This window comes from Balaenoptera ricei, chromosome 8 (genome assembly GCF_028023285.1).
Source record: "Balaenoptera ricei isolate mBalRic1 chromosome 8, mBalRic1.hap2, whole genome shotgun sequence".
In the NCBI taxonomy this organism is placed as follows: Eukaryota; Metazoa; Chordata; class Mammalia; order Artiodactyla; family Balaenopteridae; genus Balaenoptera; species Balaenoptera ricei.
This window is the reverse complement of record NC_082646.1, coordinates 80581897-80607498: the sequence shown is the minus strand read 5'-3', so window position 1 is coordinate 80607498 and position 25602 is coordinate 80581897. Positions and strand designations below refer to the sequence as shown.

Below are 25602 nucleotides of genomic sequence, written 5' to 3'. Positions count from 1 at the left end.
CCGCAACAAAGAGTAGCCCCCGCTCGCCACAACTAGAGAAAGCCCGCGTGCAACAACGAAGACTCAACGCAGCCAAAAATAAAATAATGAAATAGATTAAAAAAAAAAAAAAGAAAGCTTCTGTGAGTAAAAGCAATCCCAGACACAGGTTAAATGTGATGTCCATGTGAAGACATAGATACCCATAGAGACAGATAAAATAAAGAAGCTTGAAATACTGTGGTTAACTCATAGCTATACTCTTTTCAGTCTCACTCTTAACTTTCTTGGTTAAAAAAAAAAAAAAATCTCCTATTTCTTTTTCTCTTGCATTCTCACTTTGCTATCCATATTCTCCAAATATTCTCCAATGTTCTTTCCCAGTTATGAACACAGTCTTTGAATCACGGGGTCCCATGTATTCCATTCCAGATATGACTGCCTGGATGGAAAAATCAAAATGCTTTCCACCCTACACAGCATTTGCCTAAAAATAAAATCTAAATATTTTCCCCCTCCAAGGGATGAGGTAAATCTTAAAAACTAAATGCCTAGCTGCTAACATAAAAGTGCCTTTTAAGATATTTACCTTCACATATGAAAAAAATACCGATCATTCTTTAATAATTTTTCAAAAGTCCCTTCTTAAATTGGGACTTCCCCAATATCCTCACTCAGAAGTCATTCAGGAGATTCCGATCTTCTCCCAGAAATGTCTTTATACCTGTATGATCTCCCTCACCTCTCTGTATTTTGTTTAATCAATTTGCCTTTTTATTTTATTACTCCTGAACAAAAATCTTTCAGGCAGTGTCCATATAATTTTACTGTGCAGAGTATGGGCCAAGTATTTTGTTCAACCTCTACATACTGATTATTTGTCAAAATAACAAATCTAAAATTTCAAGGAATTAATAAAAAGGAGCCAAATTGAAAGCATTCAGTTGATAATATATGTTCACCATTAGGTTTTGTTAGAGAAGTCAAAGACTTTTCTGGTTATCAAGTATCATCTTGCAGATTTTCAATATGATGAAAGTAAATAGTAGCAAATTTAATTACAAAGCTTACATTTGGCAGCCATTACTTCTGAAGAGTTGTATTGCTTTTTTAATTATTCTAGCCTATACACTTAGAAAATTAATATTAAACTTAAAAAATGATCCCATGGAAGGAAATAAAATATTTTGTTAATCCTCATAGGTACCTGATATGAATAATTTATAGCTTGGTTTTAAAAGAGCTTCCTCTTTAAATTCTAGATTTTTAAAAAATTATGTAAGATGAAAAGTTAACTGATAATACATACACAGAGATATAAATTAGCCCATAATCCTCTCATTCTTATACAACAGGGTTCATGTTGTTGTGTGCGTGTGTGTGTGTGTGCATGGATGTGTGTGTACACATCCAAATGTACTTTCTTTCCTATTTTAATACTGGCTTTAACATTGTTTTAAACGTTCCCTTTGTCTTAAATGATCCATGGAAAGTTTTAGACTTCAGTAATCGGGCCCTCTCTGAGCCCCAGTGAACAAGCAATTATCTAGTACAACCAGTATTTCAGTAACTCTAGTTTACTGACATTTTCCACCATAAACAGTAAATCCAAGATTTAGGCCTCAGGGAAAACATTATCAGGTCCATCTCATTAGACTTTCTTAAGAAGACTCAGAAGAAAACAATCATTAGAAAGAAATGAAAATACAATAGAATCATAAGAAAGACACTTAAAACTTTTCTTGTTTTCCTTTTTTCTATACATCTTTTTGCACATTTGATAAACCATTTTAATGTCATAATCAGAGTACAGATGCTGAATCTTGATACCAAGGCATTTGTATAGTCTATTTTTTAACCTGGGCATCAAGGTGGAAATGATATAGGAATAATGTAGCTCATCTGTATTTGAAATGTCTCAAAAAATTGGAGGAAGGAAGGGAGGGAGGGAGGAAGGAAGGGGAATAAAGGAGACTAGAAATGGCTAAAGCAGTTGATTTGGGATTTAAAATCCACCTTACTGGGATTGATAAAAGAAAATGTATCATTAATTAATCATGGTTTAATAGTTCTAAATAACTAATTTCATTCAAGGAAAAAAAAAGAAATAAAAAGGTGGCAATACAAATGTGATGGAGAAATTTTAGAAAATAAAGTAGTTATGTAACAGGGTAGACAAAAAGTCAAAAGGAGGAAAAAGCATACAGCATTTTATAGGATCATTACATTTTAAAGGCTGTAAGGAAAGCTGTTACAGCTTATTTATTTCAAATCTACATCACTCTAAGATTACCTCACATAAATTTTTCATTCTAGATTGACTTTTCCTAACATAAGGTCCATTTCTAACTAGCTCTCTTCTTCAGTGCCTGTGATGTCATTTGGTAGACAAATACATTTATAAAATAAAAATAAATTTTTAACATTGCCCAAGCAAAATAAAATTAGAAGGGAAAATGACCTGGAGATGTATGAACTAATAACATTATCAAATATATGTTAAAGTAGGGATTATATACTCAAGTTTTAACCTTATAGTTCCTCTCCATTAGTACTTAACTAAAGGACATACTTGCATGTGATCATACCCCAGAGCTTATGGCAAATCAATACGTTTGTTTGTGTATATTCTTTGACTTGTATGAAATTTTCCTGAAATATGTCTTACCTCATTTTGGAGATCTCGGATCATTTTGTTCTTTCTCTCCATTTCAGTCTTTAAAAAAGCAATCTGAAAATAAATAGAATATCATGTAGACATATTTCAAATTCATTTCTATAGCTTTTATAAATTTATTTTCACAATTTTTGAAGTATAATAAAATTATCTCTTTGTCAACAAATACTGAAAAAGAACAAAGGGTTAAATTTTTCATTAACCAAATTTTTATTGCCCAATTCATAAATATATCCACTAGTTATATCACATAACTTTTTCTTATGTAATAAAAGATTATTTTTTTAAAAAAAAATTTAGTCTGTTTCTGTTTTGTAAGTAAGTTCATCTGGGGGGCAGAGATGGTTAGGGAGTTTGGGATTGACTTGTACACACTGCTATATGTAAAATAAATAACCAACAAGGACCCACTGCATAAAAAAAAATGAAGAGGGGACAAGAGAATATGCTTGAGATGAGATTGGCCATGTGTTGCTAATTCTTGAAGCTAATTGATGGATTCATGGGGATTTATTACACTACTCCTTCCACTTTTGTGTAAGTTTGAAATTCTCCATAATAAAAAAGTTAAAAAAAATTTTAAAAATTGAGAAATGCATGTTATGACTGTGATTCGCTTACTTGTCTAAACCTCAATTTTTAAAAATATGGTTCTTAAACAAAGCTAAATTCTAGGGTTGGGCCTAGGAATCTCTTTTCTTAAAACATGCTCCAGGTAATTTTTATATAAGGCCAGGTTTGAGAGCAATTGCATAGCGATGCTCCTGACCTCAAAAGCATGGAACGTTATAAATACTGTACCAGAGAAACCATGATGTTTCCTGCTGAATATGATATTGTCAGAATCTGCACCCTTAGGCCAGTTATTCAAACTGTACCTGTATAAACATTGCATCTTTATCTGCCTGACTACTTTGATAAAGGTCAGTATAGCACAGTAGCTAAAATATGAGACTCTATGGTCACTGAGGGTTCACTATTTATGTGAATGTATGACAGTGGATGAAACATTTAATTTCTCCAATTTTCAATTTTCTGCCAGTCACATTTTTTTAAAAAGTAAAAGGAACAGGTAAAATTAATTTTACTGATATATGTTATTTAATTCAATATATTCAAAATAGTATCATTTGACATGTAATGGATTAATGATGATAAATTGACTTTTTTTTTGCAATATATCTTTAGAATGTGTGTTTTACACGTACAGCATATCTCAATTTGGACTAGCCATTTTATAATGCTCAAAAGCCTCATGTATCTGGTGGTTATATATTGGATAACATAGTCTTAGAGGATTTCTGGAATGATGCAAAAGAGACTGGTAATGTGGATTATCTCTAGAGATAGATTAAGTCAGTGGAAATCAAATTTAGGAGTAAAGTTAATTTTTACCATATATATACACATTAAAAAAATAGTTCTGAAACCTTTCAAACATAAACAAAAAAACAAGAGTAATACTATGTAAAATGCTTCTGGGCCCACCCTAAGAATAAATATATATAAATGCTTTGTCCAATTTTCTTCAGACCTTGTAAAGAAAATGTTATAGTACTATTAAAGCCCCACCTAATTTTTGTTCCTCCCCTCCCCCCAGAGGTAACCACTATCCTGGATTTGATGTATAGTAGTCTTGTTCACTTTCTGTACATTATATTTGTTGTGCATCTGTAAAGCTTTACAACATGTATTAACACCTTGTCTTTTCTGGCTTGTGTAGGCGTCCTTGTATTACCATTTCCTCAAAAGGTAACAAAATCTAAACCAAACAATTTTTGATGGTCCAACTACATGTAAAGCAGAAGGAGAAGCCTGAGAACCACTATGTCCATCATTTTGGTCATAACAATTTTCAAGCTTACATTTGAATTATGAAGATCCTCGGAGCAACCTGAAAATGTGAGTCACACTCATTGTCCCATTAGGGAGATAGTTCAATTTAGTAATTAGATATATAATCAAGGGCAGCACATAAGAGTATCTGCTCTTAAATCTAAAATAGCACAATATTTACAGAATCAAATCCAAGTGTTTTCCCTCTATTTGAGAGTGAGCAATTACAATTATTTCATTCTCCCCTTCTTATCCAACTTTCAACTACATCAACTATAGTCTTCCTAGCAGAAAGAATAATTGTTGAATGATTTGCAACAATTAAAATATATACTTATTTAATCCTTAGTTAACCTAGAATCCTCAAATAGGTAGAAAAAGCACAAACAGTTTGAGTCTTTACCGAAGTTTGGAAGTGATGAGTCCCAGTAGTATGAAATCTATCTCTTCCTAGATTCCACCAGATGCACATTAAAAAAAAATCATGCTTTTACTAAATATACATTATTCCCATATTTGTTAAGCTTTCTGTCATCTCTTTCTGGACTTTGACTTAGAAAATATCAGTCATTCAATTCAAAACATAAACACATTCCCTCCAAAAGATAAGTATTATTTATTTCTGCAGGTATTTGCATTTATTGATCATGATGATATATTTTGTTAATATAGTCTTGAATTTGTTCTTGTAGACCTTTTACATGTACAGTCATTAGTAGAAAAATAGCTATTAGTTTACACATATAGCCATTGATTGATTTTGGAATCATAACTGATGAAGTTTGTAAAATGAGATGAAAGTTTTCAAATTTTTTCAATTTTCCAGAAAATATTTGCCTATATTTGAAGTTAACTGATATTTAAAAATTAGTAGAAGTCACCATGAAAACCTTCTGGCTTTGAAATACTTGGGAAAGGGGGTCTTTTAGCATAATAAAATTCCAACTGTGTTCAGCTATTCAAGTGCTGAATTTCTTCTTGCAGAAATTTTAGCATTTTATATTTATTTATCTAGAAATTTACATGTACATTTTTAAATGTATCAGGGAACTGTTGCTCATAATACCTTATTGGTTTGAATTCCTATTACATTTATGACTCTTAGCTCTTTTTTTAATTCAACATTTTAAAATTTGAGTCTTTCTATTCTTAATCTTTCTCATATCTTAAAGTCTTTTATCATAGTCTTTTCAAAGAACTTAAATTTACCTTATTTTGTTTTCTATTTTATTATTGTCTTCACTAGTCTTTATAATACTCTCTTTATTGCACTGATGTTTTGCTTTTTAAATAACTTCTTGAATTTATGTTGCTAATGTTTTATTTTTCTGGAAAAATGCATTTAAAGCTGTCAATTATTATATTGGCATGTAGTATCTTCACTATTACTAAGTATTTCTTTATTTCTTTTATTATTTCTTATTAACCGAAGGGTTATTAGAAAATGTGTTATATATTTTCCAAACATAAAGAATTGTTTAACCATTTATAAAAATTTATTTTAAATTTTATAACAAAAGGATTGAATAACATAGTGTATATGCTAGTCATATTTTTGAACGTATATAACTTTGTATTATACATATTACATTTCTATAAAATTTCTATAGATGTTCTTCATGTGCTTAAAAAGAATATAGTCACTTTTTTAGAGATTTCTCTATATATCTAATATTTATTACTACCAGTTGTATTTTTAAGATCTTTGTATTTGCCTATTTCTCCCTTCACTTATAGATTGATGGATATGGAAGCTGATTTGTTAAGTACATTTATGTTTATGATGGTTATAACTATAACCACCTCATTTTATTTATTTATTTTTCTTTGCTAGCATATAATGCTTTCTCTTACATTATATTTGTGCTTTAAATTCTATTTGTCAGCATTAATATTGCTGTCAATCATTTACTTCTTTTATGTTGTTTTGCATATATTTTCCTATATTGCTTATTTTAAGTATGTGGTCTTCTCAGTTGTTAAAATTAGCACATTTGCATATATTGTCCTAATTTCTTAATTGTAGTTATTCTGTGTCTTTTAAAAATTATTATTAAAATTAACCCATTTAAATTTTTGTTATTTCTAATACATTGAAACTTTTGCCAACAGTAATTCTTTTGCCTACATTTTTCTTTCAATTGGATAATTTATTTATTTTATTATTTTATTTTTTTCTTTCTATTGAGTAGATCAAATTTAGTTTAGATTCTACTATCTACTATATGCCAGATATAATTTTAGGGAAATTATGTATGTTATTTTACTTTTAATTATTCCCCAAATTCTTCAAATAAGGAAACTTGCAGAAGTTAAAGAGCTTACTCAAATTTACAGAGAGTAGATGCTCCACTAGGAATTTAAACCCAGAATATTCTTATTCTGTAGCACATGTTAGGTTATGAATACATATAGGGTGTTTCTGGTTTAGTAGAGTATTTTGGGGTGGGAGAGGAAAATCCTCCCTCAAGATTCAATGCTGAACTTTAAGAAAAGCACTACAAGGATTCTGAGGTGAGGATAAAGCTGACTCGGCCAGTCCTGTCTCCTCCTTCTTCCCAACTATGCATCCTTTGTCCCCACTTTTGCCATACTTGACTCTTCTAACTTTTGTTGAGCTCTTTCAAATGTTAGAGCTTTCTTCTTTTGGGATGTTAGACACAGTGTGCATAACATATTGGAATAAGCACAGGTTCATACCTTGGCTTCTCCAAATGCTAGCTGTATAAATACAAGCAAGAGTTATTCATTTTCAGAAAAACAACAACAACAACAACAACAGTAGTGTTCAGTTTTATTGTGAGAATCTGAGAAAACAGTATGTGTGAATACTTCTATTCTGTTCTAACTGTCATTATTTGTGACTGGGCTATGAAGAAGTTGAGATTAAATGTGATAGGTCAAGAAAGAAACGGGATTGCAATTAGGGTTGCTCCTTATGCTGGGTCAGATTTTGAGGAGAGGAATCAACATGATAGTCCTAAAAATATGTCTGTTCTTTTATGTAACACCCGCTGTCCAAAGAGCCAGACACTAGGACACCTTGTAGGTTAGCAGTGAGTGTTGCCATGGCATAACAGAGAAGAACAAAGATGCTAATCCTTACAGGTGGGCTGGATAGATAACAGTGAATTTATTAACAAGAAATAATCCTGCACCCAGGAGAATCAACAGCCATTATAACAAAGACTGTCTCTAAGAAGCAGATACCCCAGATGACAGACAGGGCTAAGTTTCAGAAGCAAAACTTTATACCCTAATCCAGATTATTCAAGGAAGACTTGCAAAAGAAAGGCAGGATGACAATTCTTAAAGGGGCTGGGATCCCAGGTAATCAACCTGGATGGAAACCTTGTATTAGTCCTGTTTCTAGCTTCTGTAAACTTGATGCTTTAACATCTACCTTACATATATACGCAGACTAGCCTTGTTATGGACAACCCAATAATATGCTTGAGTCATCCTATCTTGACATCCTGCCTTCCTCATCGCTGCTCCTTCCCCACCAACTCTTCCTGGTGGTATACTTTTCAAATACACACTAACCAATACAGAGCCTAGAACTCCAGCCACCCCTTGTACTGGGTTCTCACACTTCAGGCGACTATCCACCTGCCTTAATCACCCCAGGGCCGGGACGAGACAAATAGTCCCTGTGCCCCAGAGCCTGCTGAAGTCATTCAAATGGGCCAATCCTAGGCCTGCTTACCCTGCCTGGCCCATTCCTTCCCACAGAAACCACAGTAAAGGCTCTTGTCCACAGTTTCCCCACCTTCCTTTGCCTTGTGCCTGACCCGGTGCTTCCCTGCGTGGTCCCCGGTCATGTGGCATGCCCCCCTCTTGGGAACTGTGAGAAATAAACTATCTTTCCAAAGGTAGTTGTTTCCTGATCTATTGGTCTTACTATACCTCAAATTTTCTATTAATATACTATATTTTGAAATAGATTCAGGTCCTCGAACAAGATCAAAGGTTCAATCTCCATAAATGGTACATAAGTGCATGTGGGGAATGAGGTAGAAATCTAGTTTTTAGCACTGCTATCCAGAGCACCATCTCTCCTGCCCATGGTGAATATTAGTTATAAGAATTGAAACGTGAGGGTCAATAGAACATCATTTTGAGAGAGAAAACCTGGAGAGAAGTTTGATTCTTAAACTTTGGGGTGTCTCAGAATCACCTGTGTAGTTGATTAAGTAGGCAGATGGTGTGGCTCCACCCTTGGGAGATGTCTATTCAGTGGATGTTGGGTATGGCTTAGGGATCTGTATAGCTTAACTTAGTTCAAGGTCACACCCCAAAATTCAAGAGCCACTGATAGGGGGCCCGACACCAACACTCTTGCCCTGAGTTTTTCATCCATAAATAAGGGTTGGGAATCAGAAGACCCCTAAGAATCAAATACAATGAAAATATTTTTTTGGAATTATTGCTGCTAAGTATTTTTGTAATCTTGTTGATTGTGTTTTTTTCATTGTACTTTCATTTATATTTGTCACAGGTGTATTTGTTCCATAATGATTTTAGGGAAAATTTAACAATTTTCCAGCCCCAAAGCAAAGGACACAGAAAAGAAACACTTACAGTAGCCTGCTGTTTTTCTGCTTTCTCAGTTGTCTCTTTAAGCTGATTTTCCAGGGCCTCCTGGAGAGACTTCATTTGTTCTCTTGTTTAGTAGAAAATAGAGAGCAAAAGAGAGACATGATATAAATCTCTTATTTCCTATTTACATGATGAAAAGAGGTTTTGCTGTATATATACATTTAGGAAACATAACTAGAATATATAGAGCCACGGTTAAACGTACAAGATGTATCTCAGGACTCTGGTAATAAAGAGTCTTCTCTCCCATGCAAGCACTAAAAGCAAGCTGTATTTAAGGGAAATTGCCTTGCTATTGTGTCGTATAAGAATGCTACTGTGTGAATCATCTGTGAGCTGCATAATGTGTTAAATCAAATCGATATAATAATTAGAGTTAGAAAGCTAATTTTAGTGACAGCATGCCAGGGTGTGAACATGCTGTTTAGAAAAAAAAGTTACCATAGACTTGCTGATGGGATAAAATTATCATTCCCTTGGATGCTCTACATTAACTAATTCTAAAGCATTTTGTTTTAGACATCCTGTATAAGGTCTGAGACTTTTTGTAAAAACAAAGAGAAAAAAGACTTATTTTTAATGCGAAAGCTGCCTCATTTATTGGGGATAATAAAAAATACATGTCTGCACATATATACATATTGTGTCTCAAGTTCAGTAGGACATATGGACCCTGTCTCACATTAAAAATATAAATATTTTCATAAATATGAATTCCCCTCAAGGGTTTAGGATTTTATCAATTATGACAAATTTTATTATATTTCTGTGCCTTCATTTTATCACCTAAGCTATCACTTCAAAAAGTTCAGATAGCCAATAACAGTATATGAGTGAGTGTGTGTGTAGCTGTGTGTTAAGTATGGCTAGAGGAATAAACTCCTTCAAAGCAACAGCAACAACCAAACAGAAACCTTTTCTAGTCTTAGCAGCACACAAACTAAAATTCCCAGACTAGAGCCAAAAGACAACTTCTGGAACAAAAATATTTTCTTGGTGTATAACCACAATAGAGAGACTATGGGATAGGAAAGCACGTTCTTAGACTCATTTTTTTTTTCACCTATAAATGGGCACAATAATAGAACTACCTCATAGGTTTATAGTGAGGTTTAGAAGATGTAATATAGGCAAAATGCTTAGCAAATGCCTGGAAAATAATCACTTAATACACGAGACCATTATCACAACCACTGGCACCACTTGAGGTCTCTGTGATCATGCTTTGACCACCACATCCTGCACAACCACAAGCTGCTCTTTCATCCAGAAGGACTTAATGATGTCTCCAGATTTCTTACTCTAGAAACTATTAGGTCCCAGTTTCAATTTTAGGAATATCCATGAGAGTCTATACGATCGCTGGAATCAATCTGGATCTTGTTTATCAAGGCAACGTATAACAGGAACAAGTTATACAATAATTACAGTCACTTTGGTTTTTAGATGATTTATGCTTGTTTGGGTAAAGCTTTAACATGTTTTTGCTTAAAGTGGATTTTAATTCTCAGCTTCCATTACGGCCTCAAACAGGTTTTATTTATCAGAATTGTTTCACATGTAGACTTCCATTACTTCTCCTGATATTTTCCACAAAGAGCATGTGTGGCATAATATAATACAAAATAATAGTAATATTTACATATATTGTAGGCTTACAGTATACCAGGCACTCCATAAAATGGAAAACTGATACATAAAGAGGTGGTGTAATTGTGTTCTGCAGCCTATGTGCTCAAATTCTAGAGAGTCATTATACTACCCCTATTGAGGGAGACAGACAGAGAGAAAGAAAGAAGGAAGGATCTACATTCTATTCCTAACACTCAAATCTTCAACAAGTACTGAATAAAAATGCAATAGGACTATTATATTTCCAACTAGAAAAAAGTTATAATAAAATCTTGTAATACTTATTTGTTATTTCTGGATTTTAAAATTCTCATTTTTATTTTAAAGTGATACATATATTTTAAAATTAAATGATAAAATTCATATATTTTATAAAAATTAAAATAAGTGTTTATATATGTATATATATATATATTCAAAAATGCCCACATACTGACATCTATAGGCAATAGGGAATACGAAAAAAATAAGTTGCAAAAGCTGTTAAAACTGGAGAAGGCAGAGAATTCTTCTCATTTTCATGGCGAGGAAAGCTATCAGACAGAAAGGCAAAGCAGGACTTTTGAAACTTCTGAATCTCTCCATCTCCTTTTTCAGACTTATTTCTGCACATTCTCACTGCTCCCATGCTTTAGGTGGCCCCAAACTCCTGTCCCACAACTTGCTCAGTTCTACTCCGACCACCCCCCTCCACCAAATGGGATTTGCACAAAATATGTAGAGCTACTCTTGGGCCCTATTTGGCACTGAACTGAAGCTTGAATTCTAAAGAACTGTTGGCTCCAGCGACACTGTGATAGGGTTTCTCGGATGTTGAGTACATTTTAGCATAGAATTTCATGGTTACAAGGGATTTTAAAAGGCAGCTGTTTCACACATCTTCCATCCCCAATTATAAATATAAAAATACCTCACCCTACAGGAAGGTATTCTTTTCATGTGGTTACCAGATTGTATTGTCATAACATCACAGACAGAAACCTTGCCACTATCTCAGGCATTCTTTTCCTTTACAGAGAACTCGATATACTAAAATCCATTAGTACACAGAGTCCAAAACTGCCTTCTCAAAATCTCCACCCACCATCCACCGTAGAGAGTAAAATGTTTTACTCCTTTTTATTTTCAAGACAGCTTTTCAGAAACTTCAGGGTACTCTCCTATCTCCCAGGGTCTCTATATTTTGGTTACATACTCTCACTCCTCACATAGTATGGCTTAAAAGTCTTTCCATCAACCGGAGGACTCTTCTATGAATATTACCTAAGCTGTCTAAATATTTCTGAAATGTAACAATCAAGAGTCAATGCAACTTTCTCCTTCTCATGTAAGAGTATGCATGCATGTGCACACACACACACATACACTACACACACAAACACACATATACACATTCCTTTCTCTGTACCTCTCTGGCAGAAAGACATGCTGCTCTCACTACCTGGTTGTTTACGACCATGCCATATCCTCTGCGTTTACTTACTTACAATCTAGTACAGCTACACAGAGGGACTTTATTAGTTGCCTGTTGGTTACAATTCCAAGAAGGAAATTCTAACTGATTCAGTTTTGTTTTGGTAGACACCTATGAGGTAATTAACTGTAGCCAGTGATGTCAGAGACACATAAAAGCAGCATGACTTCTAGGGACCACTTCGCCAGGTAAGGGCCAGGTGGCAAGGATCCCCGAGGACATGGAGTTACTGAGAACTGGGTGTATAGCCAAATGGCATCTGCAATACATTTTAGTCTTTCAGGCTCTGATAGTACTTCTAAATTTGCCATCAGTTAATACTTTTTATAGTCTGAGATAATTTTTTTCTCTTTTACTGTTTATTAATCTCTTGTATTTTGGAAATGAGATACATAGCCTCCTTCACATTCAGATAGCCATGATTTTTATAACTCTTTCTAACTAAACAGCAAAAACTAATATATCAAATGTATTATACTTTTGAGAAATCACCTATTGTTAGGATTTATTGAATTTTCCATGCTGACTTTGTGTACATTATACAAGTTATGCATTTTAACAAATTTTATAGTTTTGGATAAAACTTTGAAATCACAATACCAAAATATACGCTCCATTTAACACATTCATTGAAAAACTCGGTCCATCATCTGGCTATCTGTGTACCATGCCAAATGTATAGATGATGGCCTGAAATTCTTAATAACTCTAACCATGTTTTTCCTCATTTGCCTGGATATTTTGTGTGTCATGTAGAAACAACCATAGATAATTTAAGAAAATATCAGTAAGCTAAAGGAATAGGTTTTTCCTTATTCACATCATGCATAAGCCTGTCTCTTCATCTGTGTCTCTCCTGCAATAAAGAAAGGCTGATCTCGTTGCTGTTTCACTCCATGGTCCTCACTGATGAGATCTCTCTGTCTCTTCTCTAGGGGACCTTTCCTCAGCCTGGTCTATGTCTCTTTCTTCCTGCCTTGAACAATGTTGTCAGAATAATTCCCCTAATATAATTCTTTAATTATATCATTCTTTTACAGAGCTACATGAATGGGTTTTCTGTTGCTTATGCAGAAGTCCACTCTGAGCTAACCTTTAAGAGTGGTCCCAGTCTATGCACAACAGCTTTATTTTCTGATCTTTCCTGCCTCAATCTGTCTTCTTCAGTCACCGCGACCCTCTCACTGGTATTGCACATGCATTATGCAGAAGTCATTTCTATTTTTATGTTTTTGTTTATTATCTTTTCCCAACATGGAAGACTCTACAAAAAGTGATAATTTTCAATGACTCTTGGTCTGTTTTTGTAATAGGGAAGAAACTTTTGTATTCTATTACAAGTTGATCACTAAAGGGACGTTGCCTATAAGCTTAAATTATACATAATGGTCCATCTCTGGGAACCCTGCATCCCAGGTAATGAGCATTAAGCTAAAATACCTTTGTTTAGCTCACAGGAAACATCCTGACCAGGTCTACCTGTGAATGACTGCAGGGAGGAAGAAATTAACACATCCCCTGCAGAGGCTGCCGTTTTAGTATAAAAGGAGCCTGAATTCTAACTCAGGCAAGATGGTTCTTTGAGGCACAAGCCCATGATCTTCTCAGTTTTTATGGCTTTCTGAATAAAGTCACTATTTCTTGCCTCAAGAACTCGTCTCTCGATTACTGGCCTGCTGTGCAGGGAGTAGTACGAGCTTAGACTTGGTAGCATTTTGACTAGCTATTTCTATTAAAAATATTGTTTATAATTCTCCACTAACTCAGTGAATCACAAATACTTGTGTGATATTGAGCACAGGTGTTTTAAAAAGTGGATTATTTCAAACCAATAAAATAATTTAAAATCATGTAATTTTGGAAACATGCTCAGACCCATATTTTATATGACATCTTTTTAATATTGGACTTTGGAGAGAATTTCATGTTCAATAAATAATGATTCCATTTAAATAATAACAAGAGTCAATATAAGATGCTTGATTTGAGTTTTAACATGTCATCGCCTCAATGCCATGAGGTTTCTGGGTCAAGAGGCAAGGACAGTGGAGAAGATAGAAGATGGTGAGAAGGGACTACATAGTGCAGCATCTGTCAACTTTTTAAACAGCTTTTTGCTTTAGATCAGTAAACCATCTTGAAAGGGTATGGCTATGGGTAAGACACAGCAAAGCAAATTCCAATTAACACAACTCTCATCAATTCACTTAAGCATTTTGAGCAACAATTTCCCATTTACTGAATGGGGACAATAATATTTAATCTATACTTGTGGTGTTGAAACAAGAAAAAAATATATAAAGCATCTAGTAGAGCCTCTAGTAAACGTATAACAAATAACAAATGCTGGCTTGTTTCTACCTTAAAATATCTTGGCTTTTTTGTTTTTTTTCTTGAGAAGCAATTTCAAGTCATATAGTTTTTTTAATACTGCATAGAAATCTAGCTCATAGTTCACTTCCTTCCAAAATAAACACGGCAACAATAATAAAACTGTTCCAATTCTACTGCATTGTTTACCCCATTTCTTACCACCCCCCACCACTATCTCCACGATCAAGTTTTGATACTATTAAAAATGGCCAAAATCCTCTACAAGTTATAAACTTCAGATCACAGAATCTGAAAAAGAAAAAAAAACCCACAAACCAAGAAAACAGCCCACTGATGTCATTGTTATTGGACCTATTGATGGGCAGACTTATGTGGGCCCATCTTAGTGGGACAATAAAGGAAAGTACTCCAGATCCTTAACAGTTGAATGGAGATCTGCAGACAAGCAGCATCAGTATCGGGATCACCCATCAACAGGGAACGTGTTAGAAATGCAGAATCTCAAGCGCCATCCTACACTTATGTTATAACGATCTGCATTTGAACAAGATTCTTATACATTAAAGTGTAAGTAAGAATATAAAGAAATGAATGCATTTAGAATAAACTTATTCTTGTGAAGTCTCTGCATGGAGTTTGGCTATGGAGAAAAAGAACTAAGAAAATAAAAGGAAAACACAGCCTTACCTTTGTTTCTGACCTATTTCCAGAAGCTTCTGAACATCAGTTTTGGTAGATTTCTCATCGTTTTTCAAATTCTGATAAGAAAAGTGGGAAAAGGAAGTCTTATTCAGGCGATAAATTGAAGCTTACTTTACTTTTGTGTTTATGGCACAAGGTGTGGCTGCACTTAGGCCCTGAAATAAGAATGTGCAAACGAGGCCATGATGGTCCCCATGGCTCTCAGGATGCACAATTTATGACACCAAGTGGTGCAAGTGCTACACAGTGAGTGAAAGGGAATGAACTGAGATTCAGCCTTTAGAGGTTCAGTGGAGGAGAAAGTACTATCCAAATACCTAGGTCTCTTTATAAGTGAATATAAAACATATCTTCTGCTCTTCATTTGAAGTTTTACTATGTTCTCTGCAGGCATGTTAAGCTGGTTCTGGCATAGTTTCTACAAACACAAGGGGACATAAAAGGCCTCCCTAAATAAGCTAAGTAATAATACATCAGGATGAAAGCAGTCAAATGGCATGCACCTGTTTGGTCTTGTCTATTATTTATGAGTAACGCATTAGAATGCATAGAAAAACTAGGGCCATTTAAAATTGTAACTGTTCTGTATAGATAGTGTATTAAAGAAAAAAAAATACCACCTCAGTCATTACTGTTTATTTACTCTGGCAAATTCAGCATTGACAGACTGTGAATTAAAATAGAAAAGCCCACTGAGCTTTTCTCATTAGAGAATCTGACCCATTAATCCTTCCCTGAAAACTTTCTTATTTATACTTAGTAAATTATTTAACAGGGCAACCTATCCTTTTTGATATTAAAAGTTGAAACAGAGGCAATAATATTGTTTGTAAAAAGAGCAGCTATGACAGGTAAGGAACTGACAATAACAAGAATGGCAAACATGTTGCTTACTTAATATTTATTTAACAACAAAGCCATAGTGTCTGCCTTCACCAATTTTTCAGCCTAATGCTAGAAATAATTTTCATGTAGTAAGTTAAGCATTCTGATATGGATGTGGTGGGGTGAACATCACAAGAGAACCCTTTTCCCTAAAATGACTGATTGATATCATTATTAGGAAGCAGCCAATAAAAGGTGTTCTGTTTATTTGAAAAGAGTAGCTTGACATAAAACACAAAAAAGCAGGTTGGGGAGAAAATCACCAATCATGGGATTTACAGTTCAAAGTGCATCACGGCCATACGACCTGGGACAGGTCACAAAATCTGCCCTTTGACTTCCTTATCTGATAAACAGGGATGAGAATTTTGAAGAGTCTACATTAGACAGTTACTGGAAAACTCAAAGGGGATAATAGATGTGTGAAAGCACTTGGTGAAAAGTTTAATAAAAATATGCTTATTCATTTTACCATCTGCTACACTCCAGGCATTCTGAAGGAAACCAAGATTAAAAGGGCATGGCACTATCCTCAAGAAATTAAAAACAAAACAAAACATGAAATGAAGAAATGAAAATGTGAAAAGGGTAGGTATGCAGATGAGGGTCTGAAAAATGTATCCAATTAGAAGAACTCATGAGTATTTGATTATTATTTCCCCAGCAATGTCCAGAGAAGTGGGGTATACGTCTTGGAAAATAATTTTGATGACTTTAAGGATACCAAAGATTAATATACCTACTACTTAATTAATACAATGATTATTTATGGATCTATATTGTGATGCCATCCAGGTGCTATGGTTACAGAGATGAACAAGGCTTTCAAAGCTCATGTCTTTATGAAGCCTCACTGGAAAAAAATATGAAAAAAATGTGTACAATGGGCAATATATTTATTTACTTACTATGAGTTTGAAACCTGGAATCAACATTTATTAGATGTATGACTTTGCGAGATTCCTGTGGCCTCTTTGAATTTTGTTTCCTCACTGTACAATGAGTAAAATATTATCTTATTTTGTGAAAAGCTTGTTGAGGGGATTTAATAAGATAAAAATTTAAAAAAAAACACCTTGCACAATGGCTGTCACAAAATAAATAAAAGGCATTTTAAAAGATTGCAATTACTTTTAGTGATACATGTATTACCCTTTCACAAAGTAACTCCACAAAACTGTACATTTATTGCAAGTAACTTCCTAGACTGTAATTCGATGTCTTTTTTTTTTTAGATTCCATATATATGTGTTAGCATACGGTATTTACGGTATTTGTTTTTCTCTTTCTGACTTACTTCACTCTGTATGACAGTCTCTAGGTGCATCCACTTCACTACAAATGACTCAATTTCGTTTCTTGTTATGGCTGAGTAATATTCCATTGTATATATGTGCCACATCTTCTTTATCCATTCATCTGTCGATGGACACTTAGGTTGACTTAACTTAGGCTGCTAGTATAGAGATATTGAGTGTCCTGGCTGGAAGTACTGACCACTCGTGGGCATTTATTTCACCATAAGCTTGAAAAATTCTCAACGTGCCAGGTGTTTCATGCCTCTAAGAAGGTGCAGGTGTCTTAAATATTCTTTGAAGTCTCATAAAACTTGTGAATTTCTACTTAATGAAAAGGAGGAGTTCTGGCCTCAACTTCCTATATGGAAATCAATATGCACCCATTTTCATCCTAGTCAGTGCGTCCCTAACGCTCTGTGCAAACTTCTACCATAGAACTGTTATTCCTGCACTGTTACCATCTTGCTACCTGTCACTGTATCCTACTGGAGTGTGAGTACTTTTTCTGCTATTTTCATGTTCTCAAGATGCAATACAACTTCTGGAACAAGAGCTTGGGTGTTGGGTTCAAAATACCAGATCCACCTCCTAACTTTCTCTGTGCTCTTAGATTCCGAGCCCTTTTCTAACTCTGTTTTCTCACCTGTAAAATGAGGCTAATAATAATCATAGCATAATTATCATGTGAAAATTAATTAAAAATTGGAGAAAGAGGACCAAACACAAGAGACCACATTCAATAAACTGTAGTGGTTACTGACACCATAACCATCATCATGGGACTAAAAAGCTAAGAACAATGGTGATTACACAAGGTTCAGAAACTTGGTTCAGTGCCATAACTAACAGACTGGCTCTGGAGTCAGACTGCCTGCATTTGAACTCTGGTTTCCTTTGTGACATTCAAGCATGATTCCTCATGTGTAACAAGAAAGATCACATTTATAGTGCCTACCCTCACTGATATATTATGAGAATTAAATCCTATAATACATGCAAAGCTTTTAGTATACAGTATGTATTCAATAAATACAATGTTAAAGGAAAATATTAAAATATATTCTCAGATATTTCAGAAACTTTTCTTATCAGATATAGATCTTATCTTTGGTTTTTGATTTAGATTTGACTGAGTGCTAATACATTTTCACAGATGACACTTTCCTTTGTAAGGCATTTACCCATTTTAGTAATGAGGTTTATTAAAGAATTTTCAGAACTATCCTTTGTTGAATTTAAAGTTCTCTTCAAGAGATCATTTCTATATTCATTTATAACTCTTAGCCATAACTGCTTTTCATCATTTTGTAATATAAGAAACACAGGGGTCAAACTGATCTTAGAAACTGTGAGAAATTGATGGCTTTGCCAAGCACACAGTTTTCTCATTCCTGAATTTGCAAACCACAGATTCCCAGACTGCATTTCAAATGACATTTCTTTTCAAAGCTCATATAATAATAAATAATAACTCCCATGTTCAAGCCCAGAAATATATTCAAAACTGTTAAAAAATGCAGGAGTCTTTACATGTTAACCCACTGAGACAAACCAGGTGACTCCTTACCCTTTGCTGCTGAGAAAATTAGTTTTCATCTCACCTGAAGGTTGACTTTAATTCCATCAAGTTCTCTTGATGTTTTTGTCAGCTGACGGAGGATGGTGCTTCGCTCCTTAAAGACTTGCTTCAGCTGCTTTTCTAGCTCTTCATAGTCCTGTCTAACACAGAAAGAAAAGGCATGAGGGCCTCCCCAAATGCCTTCGCTTGGCTCTAGCCATTTTGGCCATAATCACAGACCCTTGCATTTTAAGCAAAATCTAGATAAACTGAAACCTTAATTACTAGGATGTTTTGTTTTTATTAGTTCATCTAAAAAGGGAAAATTGAAATACCAGTTTTTTAAAGAAATGTTTCATTTTGCATTGAGGACTATCCAGGCTACAGAGTTTCCAGAACAACACTGCACATCTTTTGCATGTATAACGTAGTTTATCAGATACCTCTTGGAAAATAGATATTTTCCATGACATTACATACTTTTTTCTAAGGTCCTTGAAGTTTTACAGCAAGAGATTTGATTTGAACCAATGCAGATCAGAGATGTAGACAGGGACAAACTTGGGGGTGGAACCAGAGCAGAATGGAGGGGCTTTGCTGCGCCCTTGGTTTGTAGGGAATAAAGTGCACTGAAAAGGCACCCCTTTCAAAATCTCTATTGCTATTAAAGAAAATACCTCTAAAAATCAGTCAATAACTATAGTAATTACAGTGAAATTTGACCAGACTTGTTATCTATTACAATGAAGGAAAGACTTATCTCATGATCATACATATATATGTACATTTTTTTTTCCATTTTTCTCATATGGACTTTGCAAGATAATAAGACAGGTATTGTAATTCTAATTTTGCCTATATAAAAGACTGAGCTCAGAAAAATTAAGTTACTACCCTAAGATCCTACTTAAGGAATGAATGAACAAGTAGTGTGTATATTTGTGTGTGTGTGTATTTATATATATTATAGCAAGTGTGCACGTGTGGGGGAAGAATGTAGACAAGGAAACAGTTGTCAGTGCAGCATAGAACTATACCTGATAGGGAAAGGTTAAAAATGATTAATTGGTACACACAGGTGATTAGAGATTAGAATCACGAATCCAGGGAAGAATTCCTGGTAAAAGTAATATAAAATATACGCATTTTGAAAGATAAATAGAATTTAGCTATATGAAAGGGGGAGAGCATGTGTTAATACTAATGAAAATGAGCTTACTGAATTAAAAAATAAGTGCATAAATGTCAGAAGGTTTGGAGTAGAAAATGGGGGTAGAGAGATCTGCTGCTGAAATGGGGATGTGGAGAGCATGAGCAAAAGTATGCAAAACTCTTAAATGATGGTTAGGAGTGTGGGCATTGTTCAGAAAACAAGGGGAAGACATGGAAGCAACCTAAATGTCCATCAACAGAGGGCTGGATAAAGAAGATGTGGTACATATATACAATGGAACATTACTCAGCCATTAAAAAGAATGAAATAATGCCATTTGCAGCAACTTGGATGGACCTAGAGATTGTCATACTGAGTGAAGTAAGTCAGACAGAGAAAGAGGGGTATCGTATGATATGCCTTATATACAGAATCTAAAAAGAAATGATACAAACGAACTTATTTACAAAACAGAAACAGACTCACAGACTTAGAGAACGAACTCATGGTTACCAGGGGGGAAGGGTGGGGGGAAGGGATAGTTAGGGAGTTTGGAATCGACATGTACACACTGCTGTATTTAAAATGGATAACCAACAAGGGCCTACTGTATAGCACAGGGAACTCTGCTCAATGTTATGTGGCAGCCTGGATGGGAGGGGAGTTTGGGGGAGAAAGGATACATGTATATGTATGGCTGAGTTGCTTTGCTGTGCGCATGAAACTATCACAACATTGTTAATTGGCTATACACCAATATAAAATAAAAAGTTAAAAAAAATATGACACAAATGAACTTATCTATAAAGAAAAAAAAAAAAAAAAAGGAATCAAGGGGAAGTAATTGAAGGGTTTTAAGCAGGGAGTGACATGGTCAGTTTCATGTTTTGGAAAGATTTCCCTGGCTAAAAACTGGGAAATGCACTGGAGGATGGAAAAATCTGGAGAAAATGAGACTGTTAAGGAAGTTACCACTGCAGTAAGCCACAGAAAAGACTGTGGTGGCCTAAATTAGTTTAGAAGCAGTAGAGACAGGGAAGCTTGGCTTGATTTCAGCAAAACATACAAAACTGAATCAATAATGTACAATTAAAATTTTTTATTTTGTATGTGTGTGTGTGTGTGTTATAGGGAAAGAGTGGGAAGGAGTTAGTTATTAATGTTGCCATGTCTCTGGTTTAGGCAACAGTTAAACACAGCCCTTCACTGAGAGAGAATCCATTGTATGAACAGTTTTTTAGTCAAAGTTGGGTTGACAAGTTCAACATTAAATTTGTAGGAAAATAGCTCAAATTCTCTCGTCTTTAGTTTCTTTGTAAAATGCAATGCTACACGACCTCACACAGATTATGTGTTAGCTGCAGCAACTTATGTAAGTCTTTGAACCCACAGTAGATAATTCATTTTTAAAAGTATAAAATATTTATGACTGAGAAATTTGATGAATTTACAGTCTTTCTGCAGAATTATAAAGTAACTGGGTCTACCAATGGCCTTAGTCATGATTAATAAATGCACACCATCTGCAATAGGTTTCTATTACAATTTTTTGCCTTTTCTCATTTTTTAAATGCAGGTTTCTAACACTCTTCACATTCCTCTTGTTTGAAGGAAATTGGAATGCTCCACTGCAAGAACCTCAATATTTCTCCCTGGCCTTGAGATTTTCACTGATGAACAGTAATCAGCCAGTAATAAGATAGTTATTAATACCCCAGGTTTCCTTTCAGACTTACTAGCAAAGTCAAATAATGAACAGCAAGGCACATCGTCATCTACTTCTAATTATACAACCTTACTTCATGACATGATTTTTTTTCCTGAATATTTGTGACAATAAACACATCTCTAAAATTATCTTAAGTGACCATAATAAATCAGTGTTAGATTACAAGCATTGACAATGTATTATATGCAAGATGGTCTAACATATATTCATTCACTCATCTAATCTTCAGAACAACTCTATGAGATAAGCACTAGTATTAATAAACACTAGTATTAATTCCATTTTACCACTGAAGAATTGAGTCATAGGAATAATAATTTCCAAGAACATATCAAGGAAGTGTATCATTCAGTCTCCAGTGTCCACTGTCTTTGCCATTCTACTGTTAAGAACATACTGATTGGCTAGGAGTTCTTTATAGATAAAAGTTCACCGTGACCATCACAGAACTTATTCTGTGTGATTTCTTCCATCACTGTTGCATATATAAGTTTTCAGTATTTGGATTTATTTGCCATTTATTTGCCTTGTGTTACTTCTGTCTGTAAAAGAAAGCCTTTTCTGTCTTCACTCTAAGGTGAAGATTTAATGGTTAGAGCATTCTTACTGCAATAGTTTTTTGAATAAATGATTTCCTTAAGTCCAGATTGTTTTTATTTGCTAGCACATTGTGAAGTACTTAATAAATGTAGGTTGGCTGAGTGAATTCTCACTTCTAGCTTTTGATGGAATTCTTACATCAGCCTGGGGTGCATTTACCTACTCTTTGTTTGACAATCTAGATAGAAAAATTGCCATATCTTACTTCCTCCATGAAATCTCCTCCTAGAACTATATAGTTCCTTTTCTGAATTTGCAGGTCATTTATTCTGTCCATTTCTTCATTTTATAATTAATTGTTAGAGTTAGTATTTTTTAATGAGTTATTGTACAACAGCTTTTATAGAATAAGATGTGCTTGGAACCATGTATCTCTTCCCTTTTTTTTCTAAAACTTATTATTTAATTTCATGTTTAAACTGTCCTGGATTGGGCCAGTGAAAACCTCTACAAACTAGCTCTCATATCCTGTGACTTGTCCCCATCATTTGGAACTTTTCCTTATTCTTTTCATTCCTTTGATGACATGCCATAACCAATATTTCTGGATGTTTATTCCAAATGCAAATACAATGAAATCAATGACACTTATCATGGAGTAGTCTTTTAATGTTTCAACATCATTTTAAGTGTTTTTTAGTTTTTGTTTTAAATGAAAAAATCCTACAAGAGTTTTTTTAATACCTCCAGATTTAAACCTCATAAAATTCAAAGCTCTGGATTAGTGTTATGAGATCTCAAGAAACTTTGCTTTTCCCCCAAAAAAGAACAACAACAACAATAATTGCAGAAATATAAACCTCCATTCAAACTGTCTGCAGCATTTCTGCCTATATATAAAGAATCATTTATTATGGCGGCCAAAACTGTAGTTTCATGGTATTTATTCTTAAAAAAATAATATCTAATATTTACTATGCACAAGTATATGTCAGACATGTGGCAGATATTTCACACATATCATTAATTCTCATAATCATCCTGAAATGTAAGTGACATTATACATCCATTTTACAAGCAAGAAAGAAGAGACGCAGAGTAATTTCTCCAAGGTCACACAGATAGTATATCATGTAGGTAGTCTTCAACTCTAGATATATTTGATGACAAAATATTGCATTATGTAGTCTCATTATAATAAATGAACCCAGCAAATATTTTCTTGGTTCCTTCTACATGTAGGAATCTTTGAAAAAATTATCAACATTAGCAATACATCATCCCTAATCCAGTGGCTTGCAATATATAGCTAAAATAGAACACATATGGAAATGAGGATAACATATGGCAAAATGTGATAGGACTAAGTCATTAGGAGAGATCAACTTCAGGTTAAACAACCATGGAAAATTTCATGGAAGAAAAGATATTTGTGTTGGGGTTTGAATGATGCATAGGATTATTAAATGCAGTAAATGGAAAAGATATTCTGAGCAGAAGAACAATATGAGTGATGACAATGCAAATGAGAAAGTGCTGAGTGCATATAAATTGTAAATCAGAAAGTAATATAGTCTAAATTGCATATAGGGTACTTACTGGGCTATTGGGTAAAACCTGAAAAAGTTGGTAAGATTCAAATTATCAAAACCCTTGAATGCCATGTTCAGGAGTTTTGAATGCTTTCTATAGGAAATTTACTGCTTTGTGAAACACTAAGGAAAATATATTTAGGAATATATATAGTCAGATTTCCAACTCAAAAATATATCAAAAAGAAGAAATATTTAAATTATCCTCCCCCCACAACAGCTGTCAAAGCTATTCCAAAGTGTAGATTCTTATTTATTCATAGTCAAAAAGACTGAATAAGAGTGACTTTTACTTGGCTTGGTCAGGATATTAAATTGGCGACCACAGGGAATTATATCCTGGGAAACACTTGCAATGCTTTCCTTCAAGAAATTCAAGAGAGCTGTAGAATTCCTCTGAATCTTGGCTCAAAGGCCACAGATTATTTTGCTAAGAGGCATCTGTGTTATCTGAAGCCATTCTTTTCCTTTTCTTTGTATCAGACCCAACATTCAATGTGACAACCAGTGTATTTGCAGAGTCTTTTTCTTTCAAGGTCTGCCAATGTAAACTAAGAGAATAACCCAAGCCCACTGTGGATGTGTGGCAGAATTCATTCTGTGTCCCTATGTACAGAAGTCTAGAAATCCATTTTAGGAAAGGAGGGTCTCTCATACAAATATAGTCAAAGATGGAAGTATCACAAGCCTTTTTGGCAAGATTACTTGAAACTAAAAATATTCAGCTCTTCTCCCACTAATCCTACAGCTGGGAATCTATTTATCCAGCCCTTAAGAGCATAAATTTAAAGCAGCATTAATCATAGATAAATATTTGGAAATAAAATGAGACCTGAATAAACTGTTACATACACTGGCAAAGATGCTCTCCTGACCAAACTTCACTCAGATTCCTCTGAGCCCTCTTCCCAGCTAAGGAAGTTTGGCATCCATCCTTGTCAGGCCTACATCAGCCAGTTGTAGCAAGAATCTTGCTAAATCAGTTTAGCCAGAACCCACCCCCCTCAATATCTCATCATCTTTGATATCAGATGAAGTTCCTTATCCTCCGCTATTGCCCAGGTGATATCTGACAACTTTGACCTGCTTTCAGCAAGAATCCTGTCGCCTTGGGTTAGCCAGAATCCTCCCTTACCCCTGATGTTTCCTCTTAGTAATTTACCGTCTACTTACTCCCATAGCTGTAAATCCCTACCTGTCGAAGCTGTATTCAGGATTGAGCACTGTTCTATACTGAGATCTATTTTTCCCCAATTGCAATAATCCCTGAAAAAAATCTGTTTTTCTCTCTTAACTAGTGTCCAGTCTGGGTTTTCTCTGACAACATGACATTATTTTAAGATTCAATTATACAACAATTAGAGCTATGCCAGATGACTTGGAAGGGTTTTCACGAAATACTTTTGAGTAATAAAAGAAAGAATGTAGAGTATGATGCATTTATATATTTGTATATAACACTAGCCATGATAATGCCCTGTGAATATATTTGTGCCGGCATATGGCTACATAAAATTATAGTTTAAGGTCAGAAATTTGAAATGGAATGGGTTAACAGAGGCAGAGGAGGGTTGCAGATAGAGGGAATTTAGGAGATGAAAGACAAGCAAA

General features: G+C 34.4%; 1 protein-coding gene across 2 annotated transcripts in view; it reads right to left on the bottom strand.

Annotated features, from left to right (window-relative positions):
• The window catches only part of LUZP2 (leucine zipper protein 2), a 425211-nt gene that overhangs the window by 211960 nt on the left and 187649 nt on the right, over window positions 1-25602 (bottom strand). Inside the window, exons 2-5 of one of the 2 annotated variants that reach the window (XM_059929605.1) lie at window positions 19021-19138; window positions 15222-15292; window positions 9077-9158; window positions 2648-2710 (exon numbers count right to left, since the gene is read on the bottom strand). In XM_059929605.1, the coding sequence (XP_059785588.1) occupies window positions 2648-2710; window positions 9077-9158; window positions 15222-15292; window positions 19021-19138 (334 nt within the window). The remainder of the gene's footprint in view (window positions 1-2647; window positions 2711-9076; window positions 9159-15221; window positions 15293-19020; window positions 19139-25602) is intronic. The other variant, XM_059929606.1, reaches the window with a different exon arrangement.